General features: G+C 57.0%; 5 protein-coding genes across 10 annotated transcripts in view; 1 reads left to right on the top strand and 4 right to left on the bottom strand.

The window, feature by feature from the left end:
* Positions 1–5757, bottom strand: part of EXD3 (exonuclease 3'-5' domain containing 3) — a 31827-nt gene extending 26070 nt beyond the window's left edge. For 2 of the 3 annotated variants that reach the window (XM_081967714.1, XM_081967716.1), the window contains exons 1-5: positions 5622–5757; positions 4407–4479; positions 2169–2227; positions 1693–1854; positions 1258–1425 (exon numbers count right to left, since the gene is read on the bottom strand). In XM_081967714.1, the coding sequence (XP_081823840.1) occupies positions 1258–1425; positions 1693–1854; positions 2169–2227; positions 4407–4437 (420 nt within the window). In that variant the 5' untranslated portion in view covers positions 4438–4479; positions 5622–5757. Of the gene's footprint in view, positions 1–1257; positions 1426–1692; positions 1855–2168; positions 2228–4406; positions 4480–4770; positions 4852–5621 lie in introns of those variants that run through there. The other variant, XM_081967715.1, reaches the window with a different exon arrangement.
* A 183-nt stretch (positions 5758–5940) lies between these two features.
* Positions 5941–9681, top strand: CIMIP2A (ciliary microtubule inner protein 2A). Its single transcript, XM_081967728.1, has 7 exons — positions 5941–6158; positions 6502–6716; positions 7154–7518; positions 7989–8106; positions 8625–8719; positions 8977–9094; positions 9546–9681. Exons 1-7 carry the CDS (start codon positions 6103–6105, stop codon positions 9632–9634), a joined length of 1056 nt encoding a protein of 351 aa, XP_081823854.1. The 5' UTR covers positions 5941–6102; the 3' UTR covers positions 9635–9681.
* Positions 9625–11745, bottom strand: TUBB4B (tubulin beta 4B class IVb). The gene is made up of 4 exons (XM_081967719.1): positions 11590–11745; positions 11383–11491; positions 11142–11252; positions 9625–10830 (listed from the first exon to the last, which is right to left on the bottom strand). The coding sequence occupies exons 1-4, from the start codon at positions 11644–11646 to the stop codon at positions 9770–9772; spliced, it is 1338 nt and encodes a 445-aa protein (XP_081823845.1). The 5' UTR covers positions 11647–11745; the 3' UTR covers positions 9625–9769.
* A 133-nt stretch (positions 11746–11878) lies between these two features.
* Positions 11879–18426, bottom strand: LOC309399671 (uncharacterized protein). Of its 4 annotated transcripts, none has more exons than XM_081967724.1 (13): positions 17987–18426; positions 17734–17823; positions 17270–17433; positions 17021–17078; positions 16578–16725; positions 16194–16256; positions 15815–15886; positions 15387–15440; positions 14751–14801; positions 14501–14554; positions 13954–14007; positions 13481–13519; positions 11879–12972 (listed from the first exon to the last, which is right to left on the bottom strand). In XM_081967724.1, the coding sequence occupies exons 1-13, from the start codon at positions 18177–18179 to the stop codon at positions 12939–12941; spliced, it is 1074 nt and encodes a 357-aa protein (XP_081823850.1). In that variant the 5' UTR covers positions 18180–18426; the 3' UTR covers positions 11879–12938. The 4 variants fall into 4 exon arrangements, 3 of the variants coding, with proteins under 3 accessions (XP_081823850.1, XP_081823852.1, XP_081823851.1); XR_014176553.1 differs by having other exon boundaries at positions 12919–12972; positions 13954–14209; XM_081967726.1 differs by lacking the exon at positions 16194–16256.
* Positions 18427–18590: 164 nt separating this feature from the next.
* On the bottom strand, positions 18591–22663 carry ANAPC2 (anaphase promoting complex subunit 2; the record flags this gene model as incomplete). Its single annotated transcript, XM_081967717.1, has 12 exons — positions 18591–18941; positions 19216–19451; positions 19728–19857; positions 20058–20261; positions 20410–20485; positions 20650–20791; positions 20893–21074; positions 21197–21314; positions 21414–21533; positions 21617–21782; positions 21866–21998; positions 22074–22663. 12 exons carry the CDS (start codon positions 22661–22663, stop codon positions 18729–18731), a joined length of 2310 nt encoding a protein of 769 aa, XP_081823843.1. The 3' UTR covers positions 18591–18728.
* Between the last annotated feature and the right edge of the window lie 23 nt (positions 22664–22686).

The following is a 22686-nucleotide window of genomic DNA, read 5'->3' as shown; positions in this document are numbered from 1 at the left end:
ATGGAAATGAGAGCGAGAGTGGAGGGAGGGAGGGAGGAGGCTGGCGAAAAAAAAAACACCAACTGCTCCTCCGTGCTTTTCCCTTGCTGTTATTTTTATAGACTCTTGGGACCGGCTGCTGTCTGGAATCCAATGGGAACCAGCAAGGGCAGCCCGGAGTCCGGCCGGTAAGGAGTGAGGGGATGCTGGAGCGTTGCAAATGCCTGACTAGCCACTTTCCTCTGTGACCAGGGAGGGGCCCACCTGGGAAGCCCCCAAGGCCACCGTCCTTCTCCCCTTTCTGAGTCCAGCTGAGGGTGAATTCTCTCTCAAAACGGAGCCTCTGGCTGGTGGTCCCTTCCTTCCTCCTCCCTGGGGATGGAGCTGTTCTGAATTCACACACACCCTTTCACAAATTAACACACACACACACACACAGACTGGTGCCAGTCAATTGCCCTCCTCTCCCAGGGCTGCAGGGGAAAGAAGGCTTCCTGCAGAGCCCAATGACTTAGCAATGACTGGGGGAAGCCTCTGCCCCTCGTAATCCGAAAGTCCTTCCAACCGGAAGAGACTTTTCCCAGGCCGGGATGCGCCCTGGGCCGCCCCAGTAGCCAGGAGGGAGGCCTCCAGCTGAACGGAGCAGAGCAGCCCTTGGGGGAAAAACGGCTCTACTTCAGGCAGCCCCACAGAAAGACCCCTTCTTCCCCACCCATCTTTAGCCACAAGCCGGGAAACCCCCCCCCCCCTCCCCTTCTACAGGCACGGATGTCTTCTTTTTTCCCCTTTAGGAGTTGCTTAAGAAACATCCATAAAACAGCTGAAAGGACAACGGCCCCGAGACAGCCGCCATCCCTCCAACACGAAATATCAGGGCACGTTAAGCCGTGGGACCCCGCCAGTCAAAGGGGCCGTGTCCTTTGCGGCATCACGGGGGCACCGAATGATGGGTGCGGGTGGGAGAATGGCCTTCGTTCCCATGGAGTCCCACGGGGTAAGGGGCGTGCCAGGAAGGGCGGTTCAGGCAGGCACAGAGGCCCTCGGAAGGGCTGGCTGGCAGGGGTGTGGGTGTGGGGGGGGACTCAGAGGGCGGCAGACTCCAGGCAGGCCCACAGGAGTCCCACATGGTCTCCCAAAGGAGCCCGGCGAGAGAGGGGGCTGCCCACCGTTACCCGGAAAGCCCTCCTGCGCCTGCCGCCACCTGCTCCCAGGCCCTTCCCTCGCAGTCCCAGAGGGAGAGCAACGCTGCCCCCCAGTGGCCAAGCCAGGGCACCTCACCTCTTTGAACTTCCCCTGCCGGCAGAGCTGGCGGACGAAGCCCAGCAAACGGTGGCGGTCTGCCGTGTGGAGCTGATAGATGGTGATCAGGGGCTGCAGCAGGCTGACATGGCACCCGGCGAGCAAGGGAAAGAGGCGGGCCTGCAGCTTTTCCAGCTTTAAGCCGGACTGAGGACACCAGAGAGAGAGAGAGGGAGGGGGAGGGAGGGAGGGAGGGGGGAGGCTGTGAATCTTAAGACTCAACCGAAATTGGAGAAACGGGGGACCCCTCTTCCCTCTCCAAGCCTGCAGGAAGTGGCAACCAACCCCACCTGGCCACAAGGGGAGCCCCGGGAGCACCCTGGGGGAGAAGCAGCTCCAAGGCTTCTGCGTCTCTCCAGGGCACCCCAAGTCTCTGAGGCCTATGTCCCAGCTAAGCCCGGCAGTCCCCCTTACCGGCTGATCCATGGCACGCCTCTTTATCCAGCCCTGCAGCTCACGGACGATGTGGGTCAGCAAGCCCGGCCCTCTCCGGTCCACACCGCAATCCAGCACGTCCAGGAGCCAGGCCAAGGGGTCAGGCAGGCTGGCAAATCCCAGGCACATTTCTTCCCGGAGCTAGGGAGACCCAGAAGGATCTCTACGGACGCTGCTCTGCCAGCCCACAGGCTGCAAATCCCAGGGGTACAGCCGGCCTCTGAGAGGGCCAGCCTCCCAGCGAGGGAGAAGGGGAGACAGCGCAAACTGACCTGCTGAATCCCCCGGTGGGTGGGAGCAGAAGACCTGAGCTGTTCACCAAGCAGGGGGGCTGAGCAAGAGGGTGGGGGGCACACAGCTTCCTCTTCCGAAAGAGGAGGGGGTGGATATCCCCATGGGGGGTGGGCACTGCCGCAAACCTGGCCACTTCATCTACGACGCTTTATCCAACTCACCTTTTCCATGTCCTTGCATGCCCAGAGAGCATGAAGATTCTGAAGCAAGGGGTCTTGCTCTGGAGGGAGAGGGAGAAAACCCAGGGAAGGAGAGAAACAAAATGTAAAGTGGTTCCTTCCACCCGCCTGGCCCAGGGCTCCCACCACCACCACACACCCACGCTTCTTGGGTGGAGCTTATGGCTCGGCCAAGGAGGGTCCTCCTGCCCTAACCCTTGACGCCTCCCGAACAAAACCCGAAAACCGTCTTTGCCTTTCCATCGCTCATCTAAATGGCTAAGATTTCTACGGAAATAAAGACCAAAGGGCCAAGCCCTTGCCCATCCAGAACATTGTCACGTGGAGGGCGGGGGGCTTGTTGCAATGACCTCCACCCAGGAAGACCCCCTGGGAACTCGGGGCCAACAAGAGGCCAGATCAACTGCTTCCTGGCAGGACTAGGCCCTCTGACCTTCCTCCCTTCCAGGAAATGCTTCTCCGCAGAGACCCACAACTGCCCCTCCCTCCCTCCCCTCGGCCTCTCCTTTTCCCCCTGTGGTGGAGCAGGAAATGCAGGCCCCAGTGCTTTGGCTGGTGAGACACCTTAGAGCAGGGCTGCCAAACTCACGGCCCACGGGCTGGAAGCACCACGCACTGGCCACGCTCACGCCCGGTTTAGCAAAAGGGGAGGGGGGAGATGCGAGTTTGACAGAGTGAGATGGCAGCCCGAAATTACCAGTCCTCATGCAAACAGCCCTCTGGACAGGAACAGGAGAGGCCTCCCTCCCATCCTGCAGCCTCCCAGGAGGGAGAGGGGGGCAGCGGTCTGACTCCCCAGGGACAGGGCTGGGAAGGTGCCAGAGTTTGGGATGGGACAGCAGAGGCTTCCAGCCTTTGAGGTCTGGGGAGATGCTGGGCAAGCGGTCCTTTGCAGGCAGCCACAGCTCAGTCTGAGCCAGGACGTCCCCCTCCCCCCGAGACAAAATGGAGGGGGGGGTAGCACCTCACCCTGCTGCAGGTGTCTTTGCTTCTCAAAAATTGGACATCAAAGAAAGGGGGTTTAAAGGGACAGTGTGAAAGGAGTCCCTGAGTGTGAGCGTGCACAGGGGGCGCGGGAGACTTGATGGCTTGGCATGGGGGGGGCACCCAGAGATCTGAGCAATGTGGCTCGGGGGGGGGGAAGCAACTCTTGCCTGCTGGAGCCTCTGCCTGCAAAGGAGAAGAGGGAGCTGGGCCTTCAGCTTGGCAGGCTGACAGCCTTGGGCTCCAAGCCTTTAATTAGAGGAAGCGCCCCCCCTCCCCTCCTTCTGCAAATTCAGTGTTTGTCTTGGAAACAGCTGAGGAGGGGCTGCCTGTTGCAGGAAGGACAGACAGAGGGAGGGTGACAGGCAGAGGCCACCCCTGGACCGATCAGAGATAGGGGGTGGGCTGGAGCATAGGAGATAACCCAACAAGGCAGCCAAAGTTTCCTTGGAGTGCTTACATCTGGTGGAAGCCTGCAGTCTTCTCAGACTGTGGCTGGGAGAGAATCTTCTGGGAAGTTTTGGGAATATTCACAGCAGGCTCCCTCGCCAGGGGCTTCCAAAACTTAAAAATGTTTTTTCTACCGAACTTGGCTTCTCCAAGCAATTTTTCCTGTACTGCCTCCCCCCTCCCGCCCCACCCCGAGCGAACATCTTCTATCCTACCCATCACACATTCTATAGGACCAATTTCTTTTAGGACGACAAACTAGCTATTACCCCAAGATAATTTAGGTCATGTTGTTTCTCCCTGCCCCCACCCCCCAAGGTCTCCCTGCTAAAGCTTGTTTTATGCAAACCGTAGATGGGGGCAGGGAGTGAGAGGGCCAGAAAAAACAGTCTTGGGTGTTGCTGTGGACTCTCCCCCCCCCTCTCTTTTCCCAAAGCCAAGAAGAATGAGAAAAGCTTTCTAAAGGGAGACACAAAAGCACACTGATCCAAACTTGTGAAGTCCAAGAAAGGGGGGCGGGAGGGGGGGTCTGCACCGACGGCTGCAGGAAACCTCTGGGCCCAACTTGCAGGGGACTAAAACCCTTGGTGTGGTTTTAGGGGGACTCATTTAAAGAAGGAGACCCGCAGCCCTGAAATATCTACCTCTCTACCACAACCTTTGTGGCCCAGTCTTTGTGGCCAACCTACTGGCTGGTATCTAAAAACAGGGACCCCAGAGGGTAAAGGACTCCACACAAGGAGCCAGGAAAAGGAGGAGGAAGAGCCATCAGAAGCTGGGCCTCACCACTGGAGCTGTGACTTGGGCAATCTTCCATCAGGGTGTCTTCTGGGGGATGGAAGACAGCTGCCCCCTCGTCCTGGAAGCAGGAGAGAAATTGGTTACTGGCAACAAGTGGATGACAGGCAACAAGTGCCACTTCTGCCACCCCCAACCCTCGGGGGAGGGTGAGCTAGCCTCATCCCAAGCAAATGACTCCGTCTGAAGCAGGGAGGAGGAGGAGGAGGAGGAGGCTGTGCTTGTTGGGGAAGCCACTGCCAAAGGCTGCTGAGGAAGCATTGAGGGGCAACCGCTCTTCGGTCCCTTTCCGGGTTGCCTAACTGCAGCTCCCTGGTGGCTGCTGACGCTGATTAGCCCAAAGCCCCCTTACAAAAGAAAGGCGGCCATTCCCTGTACGAGGCACAGGAGGTCAAAGGCAGGTGTAGAAGGCAGCTTCTCTGAGCTGGCATTTCACCGGCACCAGGATTTGCCAGGCACGGCCTCTCCCATGAGCCAAAGGCTGAAGAAATGCACACTGGGAGCCAGCATTGATTCTTCAGAATGAAAACAGCTGCGCAGGGAAAAGAGAGCCAGATGTTTTTCTGGACAATTGCTGAGTGTGCTGCTTTTTTTGTTTTGTTTTGTTTTTCATTGGAGAGTTTAACTTAAACGATTTCTTTTTTTAAAAAAGTCCCAGAACACAAAATAAATGAAGATGCGCTGCCGTCTGGCTGAAAAATTAGGGGCCGTTGGATGGGCTTCAACAGAGGATTCCCCCCCACTCAAAGTCCTGTGGGGCGCAGGCAGCCTCTAGCTGACATCCGTGAGCCCTTTAACATTCCTCAGGGGCTCCAGACTCCGAAAAACACCCACAAACCACACGAAGTGCCCAGTAAAGCCAAAGCATATCAGCAGCCCTTGAGAATGGGGAGCTCTTCGGGGCTCTCCTTCCTTCCCAAAGACCTGGTCCTGCAGCCCCATCCATATTAGGAGCCACCGAGAGCTCATCCTGGGCAGCAGGCAAGCTCAACCCCCCCCCCCCCCCGCCTGCAGTCTTCCCACAAAGCGCCCCCCGACCCCCACCCCCCCAGCCCCCAGCCTCGGGTGCGGAGTCCCTCTAGGGACGCCGCTGCAGGCTCATCTGGAGGGTGAGGGAAGGGCCGGCCGAGGCGGGACAGGAGGCGCGGCTGAGGAGACCAGGCTCCCCTTCCTCAGGCGGGAGAGGAGGGGGCGAACACCCACCTGCTCCCCGGAGGCCTCCAGCCTTCAGTCCGGCGGGGCTTTCCTCGCCCGCTGCTGCGGGAGGAAGCGGAGGAGGCCCTGCGGTTAACCAGGATTTGCCGGGGCTCCGCGCTGGGAAAGCCGGGCGAGCGCCAGGCCTTCGGATCCCCGCCTCCCGCTCCCCGAGAGTTCCCCGGGCCAGGCGGCCGGAAGTGGAGCCTCGCCTGTGCGCCGGCCAAACGGTCCCCCACAGGCGGCGGAACGACGTCCCCGCGAGGCAGGGCTGCGGCCGGGCCGGCGATCCTGTGCCGCCCCCTGGCGGCCGCCCCGCGCAGCCTGGGCGGTGGGATGGGAGGCCGCGAGGGGGAAGGCGGCGGCGGCGCTCGGGCTGGGCCTGGCCCGGGAGGAGGCGGGCCGCTTCACAATGGTCGCCCGGGAGACGCGGCCCGGCCCGGCCCTCCGGCAGCTGAAGGCACCCGGGGAGCAGCCGCGCTGACCCACCATGACCGCAGCCCAGAAGTGCAGCTTCTTCCCCCAGGAGCCCTACTACATCCCCGGGTGGGTCCGCGGACGGAGAAGGGCGATTGAATGCCAGGCTCCCCGCAGAGCCTCCCCCCACAGGGGCAGTCTACCTGGCTGTTTTCTAGGGAACTTTGGAGGGCTGTGCAGGCTACCCGCCAGGCCTTCACCTGAGCCCCTCACAAAGGCTTCCTGGCTTCAGGATTAGGTTGACTTTCTCCCCCCAAACTTTGCTCCCAGGGGAGGCTCCTTTATTTAAAGCTTTTATTGGATTTCCTAAAGCAATAAAGTTGCCATGGCAGATCTCTAATATTGGGGCCAAGCGACTTGGATGGATGCTAAGTGAATGCCATAACACGTGGATTCGTTTGTGCCTCTCCAGATATGGAGGCTTTTACCCTCAGGTCCGCTACCATGTTGGGCAAAGCTACGGCAGAACCACCTCCAGGATGCTGACCGACCCCGAGGTCCGCAAGAGCCCCTGCTCCATTCTCACACCTTTGAAGAGGCCCAAGTTCACAGAAGACTTCAGCCAGCAGAAACTCCCTGCACCAGACAGGATGGATCAGGGCCAGTCGTACATCCCGGGATACACAGGTGAGCGCCTGAAAGGAAGCTGGGGCCCAAGCGGGCAAGAAGGCTCCTTGGGTATCCGGGATGACTCCTGCTGGCTGCTCCGGGTGGACTAAACAGGACTGAATCATGGCACAATAACACAGTCAGAACTACAGACCTGGCCAAATAATACAAATTCACAGAAAAATGCTATCCTACTACCGAAAAGATCCTACCAAAACAAAAAATCCTGCTTGCTCCAGAGCAGCACTCCAGGGGTGGGTGATATCAGGAATTAACCAAGGGGCTTTCTGCCCATGGAGGGCAGGGCTTCACCCCTACTGCCAGCCCCCCCCCCCCATCTCTACCTCCTTTTTGCTGGCTTTGTAGAGATCCCCAGAATGATTGAAAAGGTTTTCTGGCTCCTTTCAAGGCTGAATTTAGGATGTTGGTTTTCTCCCTTTATTTTCCCCCTCTAGGATTTGCACCCTACAGTGGTTGCTTTCCTATTCCAAGCCAAGACTTGCAGCTCCCTTTGCCAAGGATGCTTCCCCTGCCTGAGCCTCCTCGATGGACAGAAGCCCATGCAGCACCACTGGCAGCTCAGGGAAAAGCCATCCCCTATCATCCGGGCATCCGGCTGGCCTGTGGGCCTGGGTGGAGGCAGTTTGCAGCCACAGCCCGCTCACAATTCTCCCCAAAAGACGAGCAAAGGTTTCTCTGCCATCCAGACATTGCGCTGGTGTGTGGTCAGGAGGAGCGCCGAGGACCTTGCAAGGCTGGCATGTCCTTGGTGTGTGGACAGGGCTGGAGGGGGCCTCCTTGCCGTGCAGGAAGTGATCAGGTAGGTGCTCAAAAACAGACCATGAGAGATAGAGACAAGTCAAGATCTTTGTCCACTCTCTATAACGGTGTTGCCCCCAGTGAGTACAGCTTCTGTAAATATTGGATTGGGAGTGTTAGGTCCAGCCCATTACCCCTGAAGCCCAGAGGGAGCCACAACTTCCATATGAATCTGCCCAGAACATGAGACCAGCAAGAGCCCTTCTGACAATATTCATTTCCACCTATGGGAAGGAGTGAGGGGGGGGGGTTGCACTTTAGTCCAAGAAATTTACCACTTGGAACTCAAAAAAGGTGCTTTGCTGCCCTCAACTGGCTTTGTGCCTAAGCAGGACTAAAACTCATTTCCCAATGTTTAGCCAGAAGCCTTAACAGCTACAGCAACCGGCTTCCATTGCTTTGAAAGGTAGGTGCGTTTTTCCTGCAAGAAGTCAGGCACAATAGTTTTTTTGTTCTCCCTTTGGCTCTCAGCCAACCAGGACCGAAGGAGTGCCTTTGCCCCTGGCAACAGAAACTGTGGATGTCAGGCGGTTTGACCGGACCCCCAGGCTGGATCTGCCCAATCTCATTCAGCGAAAAGCTATCTCAGGTAAACTATTGGCAATGGTGAGTTAAGAATGTCCAAAGCCTCCCCTCAGAGTGCTCCCTGCTGTAGGCCCGGCTTCTTTAACCAGAATTAGAGAAATGGGGGCTCTTTCCTTTCTGAAAAAATGAAACCACACGGAGCAATGGAAGCAGTTTTTGAGCTAACAGCATGCCCCTCCCTACCCAAATCTTCCCCAATGCCTCAGCCAGTGCACCCTCCCCCTCCTTCAGCATCTTGCTCCAGCATGCCAATTTGGGAAGTGTTGGATGGAACACCTGCGTCTGCCTGATGCCCTCCAGGCATGCCAAGGAGATGGCCAGGAGTTCTAAGAGCTGAAGCATAATTTGCAGAGGAACAGAGAGAAAATGTGCACCCCAAGGTTGCCTTCAGCCCCTTCCCAGTTCCCACTAGGCAAGATTGGTTTTTAAAAAGCCTCAGCCTTGTTCTGGGCCTAGAAGGCGTAAAAAGGGTTGTAGCCATAGCCACTTTGGTCCTGACCAGCTCCCTGGAACCTTTCACAGGATATGCTGGATTTATCCCATGCTTCACCTGGATTATGGGAGTCAACTACCTGAAGGGAGTGAAAGATGCCATGAACAACTTTGATAGAAACCAGGTAATACCGGGAGAGGGAGCAGGGGGGCTGGGCCCATCAGTCCCTAAAACAGATCAGAGACAAAAACAAACTGCTCTCCAGAACTAACTTCCTACCTAGGGAAGACTCCTGGCCAGGGGTCCAGGTTGACAGCCCTTTCCTCTTGCAATACTACATCTGTGCAGCAAAGGGGGGGAGGGGGGACACACGCTATAGCATCAAATGTGGCCAATCCCAAAGCAAACTTTCCTGCCTAACACTTGATTGCCCTTCCTCAGGAAAGGCTGAGAAACCCCATGTATAGTTTTGGACAGCGCCTGCCCCACACTTATTGGCCCAACACAAAGGTCTACAACAGCAGAGGCCTGGTTCCATTCTACACCGGGTTTGTGCCAAGTAAGTGATGGGACCTGTCAAGACAAATCTCTCCCCTCCCCATTAGCTCCTCGGGGCAATTGAGGTGTATGGAACGTAAAGCATTTGTTCCCAGGGCCTCTGGCTACACAGAACTGAACACCCGAGTTCAGTTAGCAGCTGCAATTTGGCTCAGGCTGACAGTTGCTTAGTCCTAGTTATGAAACATGACAAGTGAGGAGATTACTGGCAACAGCCCCCCCCCCCATCTTCTGGCCAATAAGATCCTTTGCAACCTTTCAAAAAACAGTTCTGTGACTGTTTCTGCCTGCTGAAGTTTTACTTGCAGAGAAAGGACAATGAAGTCTTTACACCCATCCCCTCTTTTAACATACCACTTAATCCTACTGTGTTGCCACACGTCAGAACCAGTTGGAGCATGCAGAGCTGCTGACTTGGGGCTTTTCTCTCCCCCCCCCCCCCCCCCATGCAGCTATCCGTGAAAATTATGCCCTAACTTTTGGCAACAGCACTCGAAAAGCTTATTACGATGAAGTACAGCGGAGACAACATACAGGGTGAAAATGCTTTTAATGCCCGTACAGCATCAGACAAGTGACATAAAGAAGACGCAGCACACATAAAGAGGTCTTGAACAAATAAAGTTTGCGACACCTTTGAACAGAACAAACAGGTGCGACCCTTCCTCCCAGTCTCTTAAGCTGCTTCTTCCTCTGCTTCCTCTTCAAACTCACCCTCTTCCTCGGCGGTTGCATCCTGGTACTGCTGGTATTCCGAGACCAGATCGTTCATGTTGCTCTCGGCCTCGGTGAACTCCATCTCATCCATGCCCTCCCCAGTGTACCAATGCAGGAAAGCCTTGCGGCGGAACATAGCCGTGAACTGCTCCGAGATGCGCTTGAAGAGTTCCTGGATGGCGGTGCTATTGCCAATGAAGGTGGCTGACATCTTAAGGCCACGAGGAGGGATGTCACAGACGGCGGTCTTCACGTTATTGGGAATCCACTCCACAAAGTAGCTGCTATTCTTGTTCTGGACGTTCAGCATCTGCTCATCCACCTCTTTCATGGACATTCGCCCACGGAAAACTGCCGCAACCGTGAGGTAGCGCCCATGGCGGGGGTCGCAGGCTGCCATCATGTTCTTGGCATCGAACATCTGCTGGGTGAGCTCAGGCACCGTCAGGGCACGGTACTGCTGGCTCCCACGACTGGTCAGCGGAGCAAAGCCAGGCATAAAAAAATGTAGCCGAGGAAAGGGGACCATGTTGACTGCCAGTTTGCGCAGGTCAGCATTTAGCTGGCCTGGGAACCGCAGACAAGTGGTCACTCCGCTCATTGTGGCGGACACCAGGTGATTGAGATCGCCATAGGTAGGAGTGGTCAGCTTCAGGGTCCGGAAGCAAATATCATACAGGGCCTCGTTATCAATACAATAGGTCTCATCTGTGTTCTCCACCAGCTGGTGGACCGAGAGAGTGGCATTGTAGGGCTCAACCACAGTGTCTGACACTTTGGGGGAGGGGACCACGCTAAAAGTGTTCATAATCCTGTCAGGATACTCTTCCCGGATCTTGCTGATCAGGAGCGTCCCCATGCCAGAACCAGTGCCACCCCCCAGGGAATGTGTGAGTTGGAAACCCTGGAGACAGTCACAGCTTTCAGCTTCTTTCCTTACAACATCCAGCACAGAGTCAACAAGCTCAGCCCCCTCGGTGTAATGGCCCTTGGCCCAGTTGTTGCCTGCTCCACTCTGACCTGCAAGGGACGGGGAAGACCCATTAGAGGACCCCTCTTTGCCAGTGACATAGCACTCTGCCTAGCGATGCTCTCATCCTGCTTGAGCAGCTCTTTGCACATTTAGGGCTGGAAGACCAACTCCTGAAATGGGGCTGCCTGCAGCAATTCCGCTCAAACACCCCCAAGACCCACTTAGATCGCCTAAATAAGCGACCCCTGGATCCCCTAACCTCAACCCTCCCCATCCCAAGGGGCAAAGGAGGAAATGCGCTGCGCCCTTCACCTGCCCCCTCCCCCCAAAAACCGTCGCCCACCCGGGAATCACCCACCGAAGACGAAGTTGTCGGGCCGGAAGATCTGCCCGAAGGGGCCCGAGCGCACCGAGTCCATGGTGCCCGGCTCCAGATCCACCAGCACCGCCCGAGGGACGTACTTGCCGCCTGCGAAGGAAAGGCCAGCTCAGCCACAACACCCGAAGCCCCTTCGCCGCCGCCCCCCGAGGACCCCGCGCCCCCTTCCCATCCCGCTGAGCGCCGGCGAGCTCCGAGCCCCCGCGCCCGGCAGACCCACCGGTGGCCTCGTTGTAATAGACGTTGATGCGTTCGAGCTGGAGGTCGCTGTCGCCATGGTACGTGCCGGTGGGGTCGATGCCATGCTCGTCCGAGATCACCTCCCAGAACTAAGGGCGGGAAAGCGGGGAGAGCTGTGAGAAGGCGGCGCGGGCGGCCTCCCGAGCCCCACCCGGCCTCCTCTTCCTTCTTGGCCGGCTCGGCTCACCTTGGCGCCAATCTGGTTGCCGCACTGGCCGGCCTGCAAATGCACAATCTCCCTCATGGCGTCGCGGGATCGGCCTCTTCTCTCCGGTCCGGGAAACAAGACGAGCAACGCCGGCTGCACGACGAATACTAACTGCGTCAAGGTAACGGACGCCCTTATATAGGAGGCGCAAGAAAGGGGGCGGAGCTGTGTAGTCACTCGCGTTCTCTCCCTCTCATTCCACCTTTCCTGTCATCCGCCTTGCCGATGGTGATTGGCGAAAATGCTTCAGCTGCGCTATGGATTGGGCGTTCGAGATGCCAGTCTTGATCGAATAGCTCCCCGCGCTTGAACGGTTTTTTTTAGCGCGAGGACGGTCTCCCTCGAATTTTCTATTGGAACGTTACAACGGTCATCCGAGACTCCGCCTCCTCCTCGCGTTACTTCTCCGTGCTGCCTACCAACGGGGAAAAAAAGCCTCTTCTATTGGATGATTTGAATGACTGACGGAGACCTCTAATTGGCGGCCGAGAGGAGAGGCGTCTCCTAACAAAACGGTCGTAGGGGGAAATACCCGCGCAAATATAGGCGCGAGAACCTGTTCACTACGGCGACTACGTTAAGAGCGCAAGCTCCCCGCGCACTGCGTTGTCGGCTTGACAGTCGCGGTGGACGCCGAAAACAAGCCGCTCCTTAGCAACGGGGCTCCGTTGCCTTAGCAACGCCTCTAGGGCAGCTGACAGCATCCTCCACAATGGAGACCCAGGGCTGTAAATAGGCCTCAGCCGCCTTGAAGCACCCTGGTTTTCCTGTCAACCACTGCCGGTGAAAGCAAGTCCCAGGCCTGCCTGGAGGTCCTCCTCTCCAGCCATGTCCTCCCCTTCCCGGGTTCCCCAACTGCATTCCCATGGTCAAGAAAGCGATGAAGATGCCAGCTGGGCAGAGGCCAAAGCCTGGGCCAGGAGGAGCCAGCGGGAGACTGCCAGTGATCAGAACTACTCTAGTCCTTTCAGGATTATGTACCGTAGTTCAGTTTCCATCTTAATAAAGCTGCACTTTTTTTCCTGCAATACAGTATATTTTAGGAACATGTTGCTTTTCAATCCTCACATTAAAATTGCACTAAGGATCAGAATTTTTCTTTGGAGGGAGGCAAAATGCAACGTTTTAGAACACGCCAAGCCAAGCTTCTCACAACAAACGGGTTCTATCTGTGGCACATACAGCAAAATCAACGCACTAAGAGGAATTAAAGCACGGTTTAATAGGAAGGGGATCCCGGTGGTTCCTGCCAGAGGAGCCACTTCACAGCCCAAGGACTCGGAGGAAAAGTTCATACAGCGCATCAGCCCATCTTCGGGGTGAGTCTCCTATTCCACTTCTTCGTAAATGTGATTTTCGCGTCTGTTAAACAATGAGATGGAGAAACAAGCCAGTATGATATAGTGCCTGTTTTTTAACACTCCAGGACATATTTCACACAGAAGATTGGTGGGTGGACAGAATTATTTCAAGGTTCCTGAACAGCATAAAATGCTTACAGCAAAGATTTATACCAATACAGGGACAGTTCTATCTTCAGTTCCACTTATAATGGTTCCAAACAAATTTGCATGCTGGATTGACATTTCCTTCAAGCTGTCCACCACACCATCAAGTTTCCTTTCCTGACTAGTTCTACCCAGTTCAGATCCCATTAATGCAGATGTGAAGCTTGGATGCACGGCTTTTTCCTTCTTTATGGCTTTTAAAGATATGATCTACCCTCTTCTCCCCAATGCTTTGTCTCCTGAAATCTGAGTTTCCCTCTTACCATTTTGGGTCAAGGAAAACATATTTGGGGAAATATTTCCACACAAAACAGCTGATCCAGCCTGCCCGTCTCCCACAGTCCCAGGAAGCGCTTACTCACCCTTGAGGTGTCATCCCAATCTCTGGAGAGCCTCCCGTTCTGGGAAGGAAAGAATGGTAAAGAGCATCCTATTAGGGAAGGTGCTAAATAACCAGGACTTCTACTCGAAAGATCTGGGATAGGAAAGCCGAGAGCTTCCTGTCTCCTTCCCTTGGGAGCTAAGCAGATGCAAAGAGGCTGGGGGTGACCAGGGGACCACCTCTTTCTTCTGATCAGTGTTACCAAAACTCTAGCTGCTCTTTAATCACTGGCTAAAGGTTCACAGAGATGACATTCAGGCGCAAAGCCCCTTTTCTGCTTGGCCTCAGTTGACATGGCCGTGCTACAATTCCCCCAGGCATCTAATGCTAGTAGTAGTAGGATAGCCTTGATTGACATTGTTTATCAGGTATACAACGAAATTGTTCCTTCTAGGTCTCTGCAGGAGGAAGAGCTCAAAAGAGGGAACACTTCTTTCATCCCACAAAACTTACACAGCTGTAGGGTCTGACTCTTCCACATTCACATACTTCTTTCCCGAGGGAGGGCTGAAATACAGATGGATCCTGCTGGATGAGAGCAGTCAACCAGGCACCCAGGTGTTGGTGGTAGCCAAGGTGCCTTCGAGAAGTCCAGGCTACAATTCTCTCACTTCTGTTCCTCCTTCCCAGCCCGCCGACAAACCTACTGATGGGCAGCTACTGGACACGGAGGCTCTTAAGCTGTTGTAGCTAATACTGCCAGTTCCAACTGCAAAGTCCAGATCCAAACCGGATCCCCAGGAGCAGAACACACAGGAAGTTTACCTAGTAGCTCACAGGTACAAGTGTGCCTACAGACAAGCTTTTCTTAAGGGGTCAGGCACATTGATAAAAAATGAAACACTGAGCATTTTTCAGTAAAAATTTCCAGTTTCTTCTCCATGAGGTCAGCTCATGTGATCCCTTGTTAAAGGAGGTTCTAAATAGGACAAGCAGTGCTTTAGCTGTGACCCCTTTTATCAAAGAATTTAAAGCTTCACAATAGATGCCTCACACTCACCTTGAAAACGGCTGCACCTTTTCGGGAATCATGTACTCCCTCTCCATGGGGGCCCTGGAAGCAGAAGGAAAGGATTGCAGAAGCCAAGGAGAGAGGGGGACGGACCGCAACCCTGGGCTACCTAGAGAGCATCTGCCAAAAGGATCCTAAGCTTTTAAAGAGCATGAAGAATCTGCCCCTGGCTTTTAAAGAGCAAATACATTCTGCCCAGGGCAAGTCCACCCGCCCACCCTGCCTTCTTCCTACTTACTTGGGTGGCGATGACGCGCTCACATTCTGGTAGTGGAGATTCTGACGGGTTCTGAAACAAAAAGAACACAACGGATGGCTATTTGGCTGGAGCTGGACCTCCACATGACCACTGGTGCTTCTGGGTTAGCAGAGAAGGCACCCTCGTGATCATTGGTTACCTCTAACTTTGACCGCCACCCCTTTAAGCGGAAGTGGAGGAAGCGGAGTCTGGAGGGAATGACTGCTGGGCGAAAAAAGCTTGGCCTGAGCGAGAAACCATCCACTCCTAACCTCCTGGCTCCTTCAAAAAAGGCTGCAGTGCCTGATTTTTCATGGTCCGAAGAGAAGCCAAGAGGTGCTCTGCTTCTCAGCAGTGGCCCAAGGGCACATTGAGAGTGAGCCACCTTCGGTTCTGAAAGGGGCTGAAGGCCTTTTCCTCACTAGGGCCCCACAAGATCCCCAAATACGCTCAGAGAGCACGACTTTGCCACCAAGCAAGTCCTCCTCTATATATTTGTCTCCAGTTAAAACAGCATTTCTACCCCTCGCCTTGAGAAGCCCAAACAAGACATAAGAGCAGCTCTGAAAGAGTGGCCAAAGAGATGGTCTTTTTCCAGGGCATCCTGTCCCTCCCCATCGTCTCTCCCTGACCCACCTGGGACCAGGATTCAGCTCATTGACACTCAGGTAGGCATCCTCTGTGGTGTGGCTGAGGGGGACAAGAATGGGCTTCAGTGCTCCAGCAGAGAAAGGGGGCCATCTCCTCCCACCTCACCCCACCCTTGAATCAAGCCCCCAAATCCCACATGGGGGGCAGTCAAGAGCTCCGGCTGTTTTGTGAATCCGCTAAATACATTTCTCCTGATGTAAAGCCATGTGCCCCAAATTAATTGTGCTAATAGATCTTTTCAGACTCCCTTGGTTTCTGCAAAAACATTCTCCCCAGTAGCTTTAAAGCAGTCACTTGAGACAGCTCAGGAGCCAAACTCCACACTGAAATAGTTACGAATTGTGTCTGGGCTATAAAGGAAGATCCTCTTAAAACCAGGCTCCTTTGAGGCCAATGCCAGAGCTGTTACTCACGGGGTGGCTGGACGGAGGCGATCAGAGCCCTGGGCCTTCATGGTCATGTACGTACGCTCTGGGCGGGGAGGTCTGCAAGTGGAGGGCAAGAATGTAAGGGGCCTGCGTCCATCTTTGGCACAGCCTTCCCTTTCCTCCCTCCCTCCCTCGCTGAGGCCTGGGGGAGAAAGAAGCCCCACGGCACCTGAAGCATCAGACCAAGCTTTAGGCAAGGACCAGCTGCCTGAGCAGACAAAACCCTCGGCTGGGCAGTTTCCTTCATATTTAGATGAGACCGCACTTGAAACATCCGACACTTCAATTGCTCAACCTTGACTATCCAGATCTCAACACACACACACACACATTGCACGCATCCCCCTTGGTCTGATTCACTTACGGGATAGGAGGAAGGGTCCTTCTGGAAGAAGGGTAACTGCTTTTCCCTTCCTTCCCTGTTTTCCTTGAGAGAAACAGAGAAAAGGCACAAAAACGCTGGGGAGTGAGACGGAGGCACCGAGCAACCCTGGGCCGCAAGATCAATCCTCCGGCCTGCAGAGTTTGCTTCACTCTCTCCGCCTGGGAAGCCTTTGGTCCTCAGGCAGAGCCAGGAGGAGGGCAAAGGGCGAGGCGGTGGAATCCGCTTGCAATGACTGCAGAGCCCCGGGAGGATCTGGCTGCTTCCGGCCCCTAGAAGGCTTCTGCAGCAGGTCAGCAGTGGCAGAAGGATGGAGACCTGACAACCAGAAGAGGCCGGGCCTTCCCTCCAGCCTGCAAGACTCACCTTTGCTTATCTATCATCCGTAAGATGCAGACGGCCACCACCAGAAGGACCGAAGTGGAAAAGAAGCCCAAGAAGGCCAAGGCGGCCACAATCACTGCCAGGGTCCCTTTGGCCAGCACTTCAGGACAGCTGCCCTCAGCTTTGCCCGCTGAAGGCATGTGGAGAGAAGCACCATCAGGGGCAGGAGGGGCACCCTCTCCCCCCCGCAACTCCTCCGTGGACGGATGTCCTCTCTGCAGTTGGGGGCACCAGGCAGCAAGAGACAGAAAGTGTCCTCCGAGGCCGCTTCCTGCCTTCCCAGTAAGTTCTCTTCTGGGTTCTCAGTGGGGCAAAGCCACTCTTATTCCTCCTCCTCCTCCAAATGTAGGAGCAAAGCCACGGGAAGGAAAGGGTTGCCAAAGTCCTCCCTCCCCAAATCACAGACAGGAGGGAGAAGCCCTTACTGGGGATGGAGGTTTGCCGGTGGCCAGCTTCCACGTGCTCTCCCGCGTCTTCGGGATACTGTTGGGATAATAGAGGTTCATACCAGGCCACCCGCTGAGGCAGCATTTGCACTTCCAGCCACCCCCACAGCACAGGGGCTGTTACTTGCCCATTTGGAAGCCCTGAGATTCAAAGAGTGCAGCCGCCCTGGCCCCCCAAATTGGGTTGCCATAGGGGACATTTAACAGCGGGTGCTCCAAGAGGCTGACCTTCCTCACGGCTCTTCGAACAATCCGCTCTCTGAATCCTTTTTCTTTGTCCTCCTCCTCTTCCTCCTTCTGGGCATCTTTCAGAGAGGCAGCTATTTTCTTTTTATGTTTTGGGTGGAAACTGCCTAGATGATCTCTTGAGGCCTCTACCCTGCTCATTCTCACTGCAAATCAACGGAAGAAGAATTCTGAATGCAAAAATGGATGCAGATTTGGCCTGTGTTCTTCCCATGGTGATCCTTAACAAACACACACACAAACACCAAACATACACACACAAATCTATATTTTGTGTGTTTGTCTCCCCCTCCGGTTGTGGGCTGCTTACAGACATCTCACATTTCGAAGCCTACCGGGGTTACAAGCGCACCCAGATTTAAAGCCCAAATACTTTGCAGCACGCCTGGCCCCAGGCTTTCTTCCCAGCCCCAAACCCAGGTTGGATGATCAGGTCCATTACTCACATGAAGCCAAGGAGAGGATGCTTACGATGAGCAGGCATGCCGGTTGCATCCTGGAGCTCTGAGCCCAACCTCTCACCATTCCCAGGAGCCCTGAAAACATGCCAGGCCTCCAGCTAGACAGGAAATCCAAGAGTCTCTGTGACCTCACAAGGTCCCAGAACATTGGCCAATCAATGGGCCTCTTTCCAGCCCAGCTGCAGCAGTCCCCCCCCCCCCCCCAAGGAAGCCTCAGAAAGCTGCCTCAGTCCCTCACCACAAGTCCTCCAGGGCAGCCGGTTCTTCTCCGCTCCTTTTCCTACGTGGTCTTGTCCTCCTTCATCAACTGCCTTCAAGGCCTTCGAGAGCTCTCCATCTCCCCAGCATCCAATTCCTTTTGGCCTTCCTTCCAGGCCAGGCCAGCGCTTGGTGACGGGCATTTGGGGACTGGCGGCTTTGCTGATACTCATGTCAACAGAGGCCCTCGCTGCCGGTTTCCTTTCCTTCCCAGAGCCAACGGCCTCCTGGGGACCGCACCCTAGCTCCTGGGATTCCCCAGAGAGGAGGGCAGGAGGGGGAGACCACGGCCCTTGGCAAAGGGAGCTGCCCAGAGCTTTGTTTCTTTCCCCACCTCTCCCAGGATCACGCCAGTGAAGAGGCTGTACTCACTGGCAAGAAGGATGTGATAGGAAGCACACCCCAGGTGGGCAAGGAAGGCCCTTGAGAAGGAAGAGAGAACTCTCCAGCCAACCACCCCAGCCATGGCTCTCCCAAAAGTTTCTGCAGAGGGGCTGATGGGAAACGTTGGCAAGGAACCGAGTTGCAAGGGGGAGCAAGCCAGCCTGATTCACGGAGAAAAAATACATCACAGTCCCCATGGCTCAGAGAAGCCACTTTATTATGAACCAGGAAATCCACCAAAATAAATGTTTTGCTAGCAGTCAAAAGTCAAGGTAGCAGCACCACAGGCCAGAGTCTGAGGGTGGCCCACACCTGTCAAGCCACCAGGAGCGGACAGATCAGTTGCAGCTTTTGGGCAAGCGATAGACGCCCCCTGAGTAGCTGAGCTGCTGGTCCCGGACCTTCTTCTGGAGGAAGACCTGCAGCTCCTGGATGTCGATCTCGGTCACCATGGGGCCCGTCATCACAAAGATCTTCAGCATGCTGTGGATGCGCTCCAGGGAGAGGCTCTCCAGGTTGGTCAGCATGGCCTGGATGTAGGTCCAGAAGAGCTGTGAAGGGGACACAAGGACACAGAAAGAAAGCCGAGGCAAAGATCAGAACGCCTGCATGGGGGCAGCGGCTGAACAAAGCAGGGCTCTAGCTCAGGTGCCTCTGGGATCCAGCCGGACCTGAGCTGGAAAGCTACCATTGTGCTGGACAAGGGTGGGCCACTCAATCGAGGGCCAGTGCTCAGACCCTAGATGCCCTCAGGCTTCCCCTCCTTAGCCAAGACGGTCAGTCCTGGTCCGCTGAGGGAGGCCTCCTCCTTCCCCAGATGAGCACCTGCAGCTCCTCCTCCTTCTGGTCCGCTTGGGAGGCCATGGCTGAATCCCCCTCCTCGTCGCTATCGATCAGCACCACCTTCTCGGCCTGGTCCTTCAGTTCCTCCTCGATCACCGTGAAGGTCCCTGGGGGCTCCTCCCGCAGCACCCCTTGCTGCAGCCAGAGGGTCATCTTGCGCCTCAGGGAGGCCGCAGGTACCTTCAGTGCCTCACTCAGCTCCTCCAAGGTCCAGGTACCTGCAAAGGAGGCACCCACCCTGCTTAGTGCCGCCTAAGGAAGGGTCCCCAAGGAGGGAGCCAAGACTTTGGGGCCGAGGCAGTACTTTGCGTAGAGAGGCCCAAGAAGGAGCTCCTGGTAGGGAACCTCCCCTCCATCTACCTTGACACTGCCCAATGCGTCCCTCCCACGGTTGCCTCATATGACCCACACCTGTGCGGGTACGCATCCGGGGAAGACTGGGAGCTCCCTTTGTGGGAGGAGGGCAGGAGCTGGAGGCTCTCACGGAGACCTACTTTTGCCCTGGAAGTGCAGGATGACAGCTGCGTGCACTGGCGACACAGACAGGGAGAGCGTACGGTCTGCCAACTCCACCTCCAGGTTCACCAAGCCCAGGTGATGCTTCCAGTTCAAGGTCCTCATGGCCTGTGAAGGAGCCACCAGGGAGAATTACGGTTACTCAGGTGAAGGACCAGAAGCTCCCGGCTGGCACCCCAGCCACTACTACGTGTCTTGTTCCGCACAGGAGCACATGGCAGGATGTCCTGGGCGAAGGGAGAGGAAGATGGCAAGAAAGGAGCAGCCGAATCTTAGAAGTGAGCCCTGCAGACGGAGGACTCTCCTACCTTCAGCTTTTCGTACTTCTTAGCGTAGGCCTCCATGGCCTCCTTGATCTGCCCTGGGAGCTCCAGCTTCTCCTCCTTCAACGGGGGCCAGAACTCACTGGAGAGGATGATGGCCACAAGGCTGAAGGGGGGCCTTTCCTGCTCAGGCAGCTTCTGCTCCTCATCACGAATGTTTGCATTGATGCGCCTGGAGTCCCCCATGTCCTGCATGGGAGGGATGGAAGGAACGGGGGCGGCCGAGCTCAGCTGGACAGGCCACAACGAGGCCTTTCCGTGGGCCCCTCCAGCCGAGTAAAATCAGCCTTTGGAGGGCCCCGGGTGCTCTGGCAACGTCTCTATAGGGAGCACCTACTTTTAGCATGACCTCACAGTAGTGCATCTGGGCCTCTCCAAAGCGCAGCTTCAGCAGTTCCACATTTCGGATCTCCCTGAAGCGAGGAGAAGGAAAAAGGGCTGTTGCCAAGGCCTCTGCTGCTCCCATTCTGCAGGGGAGACTTGGCAGAGAAGCTCCACCTGCCCCACAATCCCCGGCCGCAGCAGAGCGAAGGGAGGCCTCGGCTGGCTCTGCCTCAGGGGACCTCCCGGGCCTCACCTCTCGGCGCTGTAATTGAACTGATGCAGCAAGCGGTCAGCCAGCAGAGTGCGGTACTCATTGATGAAGAGGTCTTTGCTGCCATAGATGCTCACCAGCAGGCTGATGATGTCCGAGGAGCGGCGCTTGCAACTGGACTTCCCTGGTAGGAGGGGGGCGTGTGGGCAGAGACCAGAAGCATCGCAGACCCGTTTCCCGTTTCCCGTTTCCCACAAGTGTCTTCCAACCGCAGCCCCAACTCACCTGCATCGGCATCCACCGGATCGGGCACCCAGTCCTCAGGTTCGGACACCTCGTCCTCGCTCTCTTGGCCATTCTCCAGCGTCACCGGGTCAGCTTTGGAGAGCTCATTTGCCAGGTCAGCGGATCCTTCAGCATCCCCCGTCAGGCCGGCCACAATCTGCCTCACGGTATCCTCCCTGGTCCTGGGGGGAAGCGGTTGATGGTGTACCGCCCAAACTACAGCCGGCCATCCCGACGTCACATCAGGGAAAGCAAGCTTGGGCTGCCCGAGGGGCGCCAAGGCCAACCAGCCCCTCTTCCTCACCTCAGGTATTTCCGGATGGGCTCACAGGCCACTTCCAGGATGACCATGGAGGAGTCCAGCTCCCGCAGGGCTTTGATGGCCGAGATGTAAAGGGTGATGATGTCCGAAGTGTTCACCCCTGAAACAGAGAGGAGGAGGAGGAGGAGGGGGGCACTAGATGCGAGACTCCCCCAGGGAGGAGGCGCTGGGCAGAAGGAAGGGCCTTGCCGTCACCCACCGGGATGGAGGAGCCGTAGTTCCAAGGCGCTTTTCAGGGAGGTCAAGAGCTGCTGCCGCTGATTGGTCCTTTCCAAGCAATACTTCAGGTCTTCCACGGCAGGCTTCGACTCTGGGAAATCTGGAGCAGAAGCCGGGGAGGGAGGGAGGGTGAGGAAGGGGTTTTTGCAGGGGAGGGGGCTGCCCTGCCGGCAGGACGCTCACCGCGGATGATGCTGAAGAGCTCCTCGATGCGCATGCTGGCATACAGGCGGTAGAAGAACCTCTGGACGTGGCACCGCCAGCGCTTCAGGGGGCTGCTGGGCAGGGACGCCCCGGCGCTCTCTTGCAGGAAGACTCTGCTGAGCCAGCCGATGACCTTCTCGATCCACTGCGGAGGGCGCAGGAGGGTCAGGAGGGTTGGCGGGGCCGGGAGACCCCTCGCCCCTTACCTCCCCTCGCCCGCCCTCCCACCTCTTGGAACTCGCCGAGGAAGGAGCGCTCGTACTCGCCCCGGCAGCGCCACTCCACGCGCTCCTCGATCATCCGGTGCAGCACGTGGGTCACGGCGTCGGCACTCACCCGCTCCAGCAGGTTCAGCTCGTGGCTGCGGGGGACAAAGGCCCCGCTCAGCGGCCCCGCTCAGCGACCTTGCTCCCGACCCCCGCCCGCCGCTACCTACAGGATGGCGTTGAGCTGCTGGAATTGCTCCATGGCCAGCGGGCACCAGCAGCGCTCCTCCCCGCAGCCGCAGGCCGCGCCGCCCGCCTCCTCCTCGGCCCCGCCGCCGCGCTGCCGCATGTAGATGCGGAAACTGCGCCCGTAGAAGCGGCGGACGGCCTCGCGGAAGTCGGCGGGGGGCGCGAAGAAGAGGACGGCGCGCAGCAGGGCCCCGGCTCTCTCGCGCGGGCCGCCCGGGCAGCAGCGCCCCGCCGGCCGCGCCCACTCCTCCAGCAGGCCCAGGCCGCGCAGGTAGGGCTCCAGGCGGCGGCGCAGCAGCCCGAAGGCCTCCAGCAGGCGCCGCGAGCACGGAGGCTCCCCGCCGGCCCGGCCCCAGAATTCGGGCGCCAGCCGGGCCTGCAGGTCCCGCTGCAGCACCTCCAGCAGCCACTCCTCCAGCGCCGCCAGCAGCCCGTGCCGCGCCAGCACCGCCGCCGCCGCCCGCAGCTCTTCGCCCGCCGCCGCCGGCCCCGCGCCCTCCGCACCCAGACCCAGCGCGGCGGCCGGCACCAGGCCGGTGCTGAGGGCGTGCCAGGCGGCCGAGAGCTCCATCGCGCGGGCGGGCGGGCGGGAGG

The sequence above is a fragment of the Natrix helvetica genome (genome assembly GCF_964273705.1).
Source record: "Natrix helvetica genome assembly, chromosome: 15".
Taxonomy (NCBI): domain Eukaryota; kingdom Metazoa; phylum Chordata; class Lepidosauria; order Squamata; family Natricidae; genus Natrix; species Natrix helvetica.
This window is presented reverse-complemented; position numbering and strand designations above follow the sequence as displayed.

Bases quoted from the DNA above. Each gene is read 5' to 3' on its own strand.
- TUBB4B (XM_081967719.1), bottom strand. From the start codon at position 11,646: ATGAGGGAGATTGTGCATTTGCAGGCCGGCCAGTGCGGCAACCAGATT. The intron at 11,492-11,589 runs GTGAGCCGAGCC...TCCCGCCCTTAG, and splicing joins GCAACCAGATTGGCGCCAAG to TTCTGGGAGGTGATCTCGGA. The intron at 10,831-11,141 runs GTGGGTGATTCC...CGTCCCTTGCAG, and splicing joins GCCCGACAACTTCGTCTTCG to GTCAGAGTGGAGCAGGCAAC.
- LOC309399671 (XM_081967724.1), bottom strand. From the start codon at position 18,179: ATGAGTATCAGCAAAGCCGCCAGTCCCCAAATGCCCGTCACCAAGCGC. The intron at 14,555-14,750 runs GTAAGTAGGAAG...TTCTGCTTCCAG, and splicing joins AGCGCGTCATCGCCACCCAA to GGCCCCCATGGAGAGGGAGT. The intron at 12,973-13,480 runs GTGAGTAAGCGC...ATTGTTTAACAG, and splicing joins ATTGGGATGACACCTCAAGG to ACGCGAAAATCACATTTACG.
- CIMIP2A (XM_081967728.1), top strand. From the start codon at position 6,103: ATGACCGCAGCCCAGAAGTGCAGCTTCTTCCCCCAGGAGCCCTACTAC. The intron at 6,159-6,501 runs GTGGGTCCGCGG...GTGCCTCTCCAG, and splicing joins GAGCCCTACTACATCCCCGG to ATATGGAGGCTTTTACCCTC. The intron at 7,519-7,988 runs GTAGGTGCTCAA...TTTGGCTCTCAG, and splicing joins GCCGTGCAGGAAGTGATCAG to CCAACCAGGACCGAAGGAGT.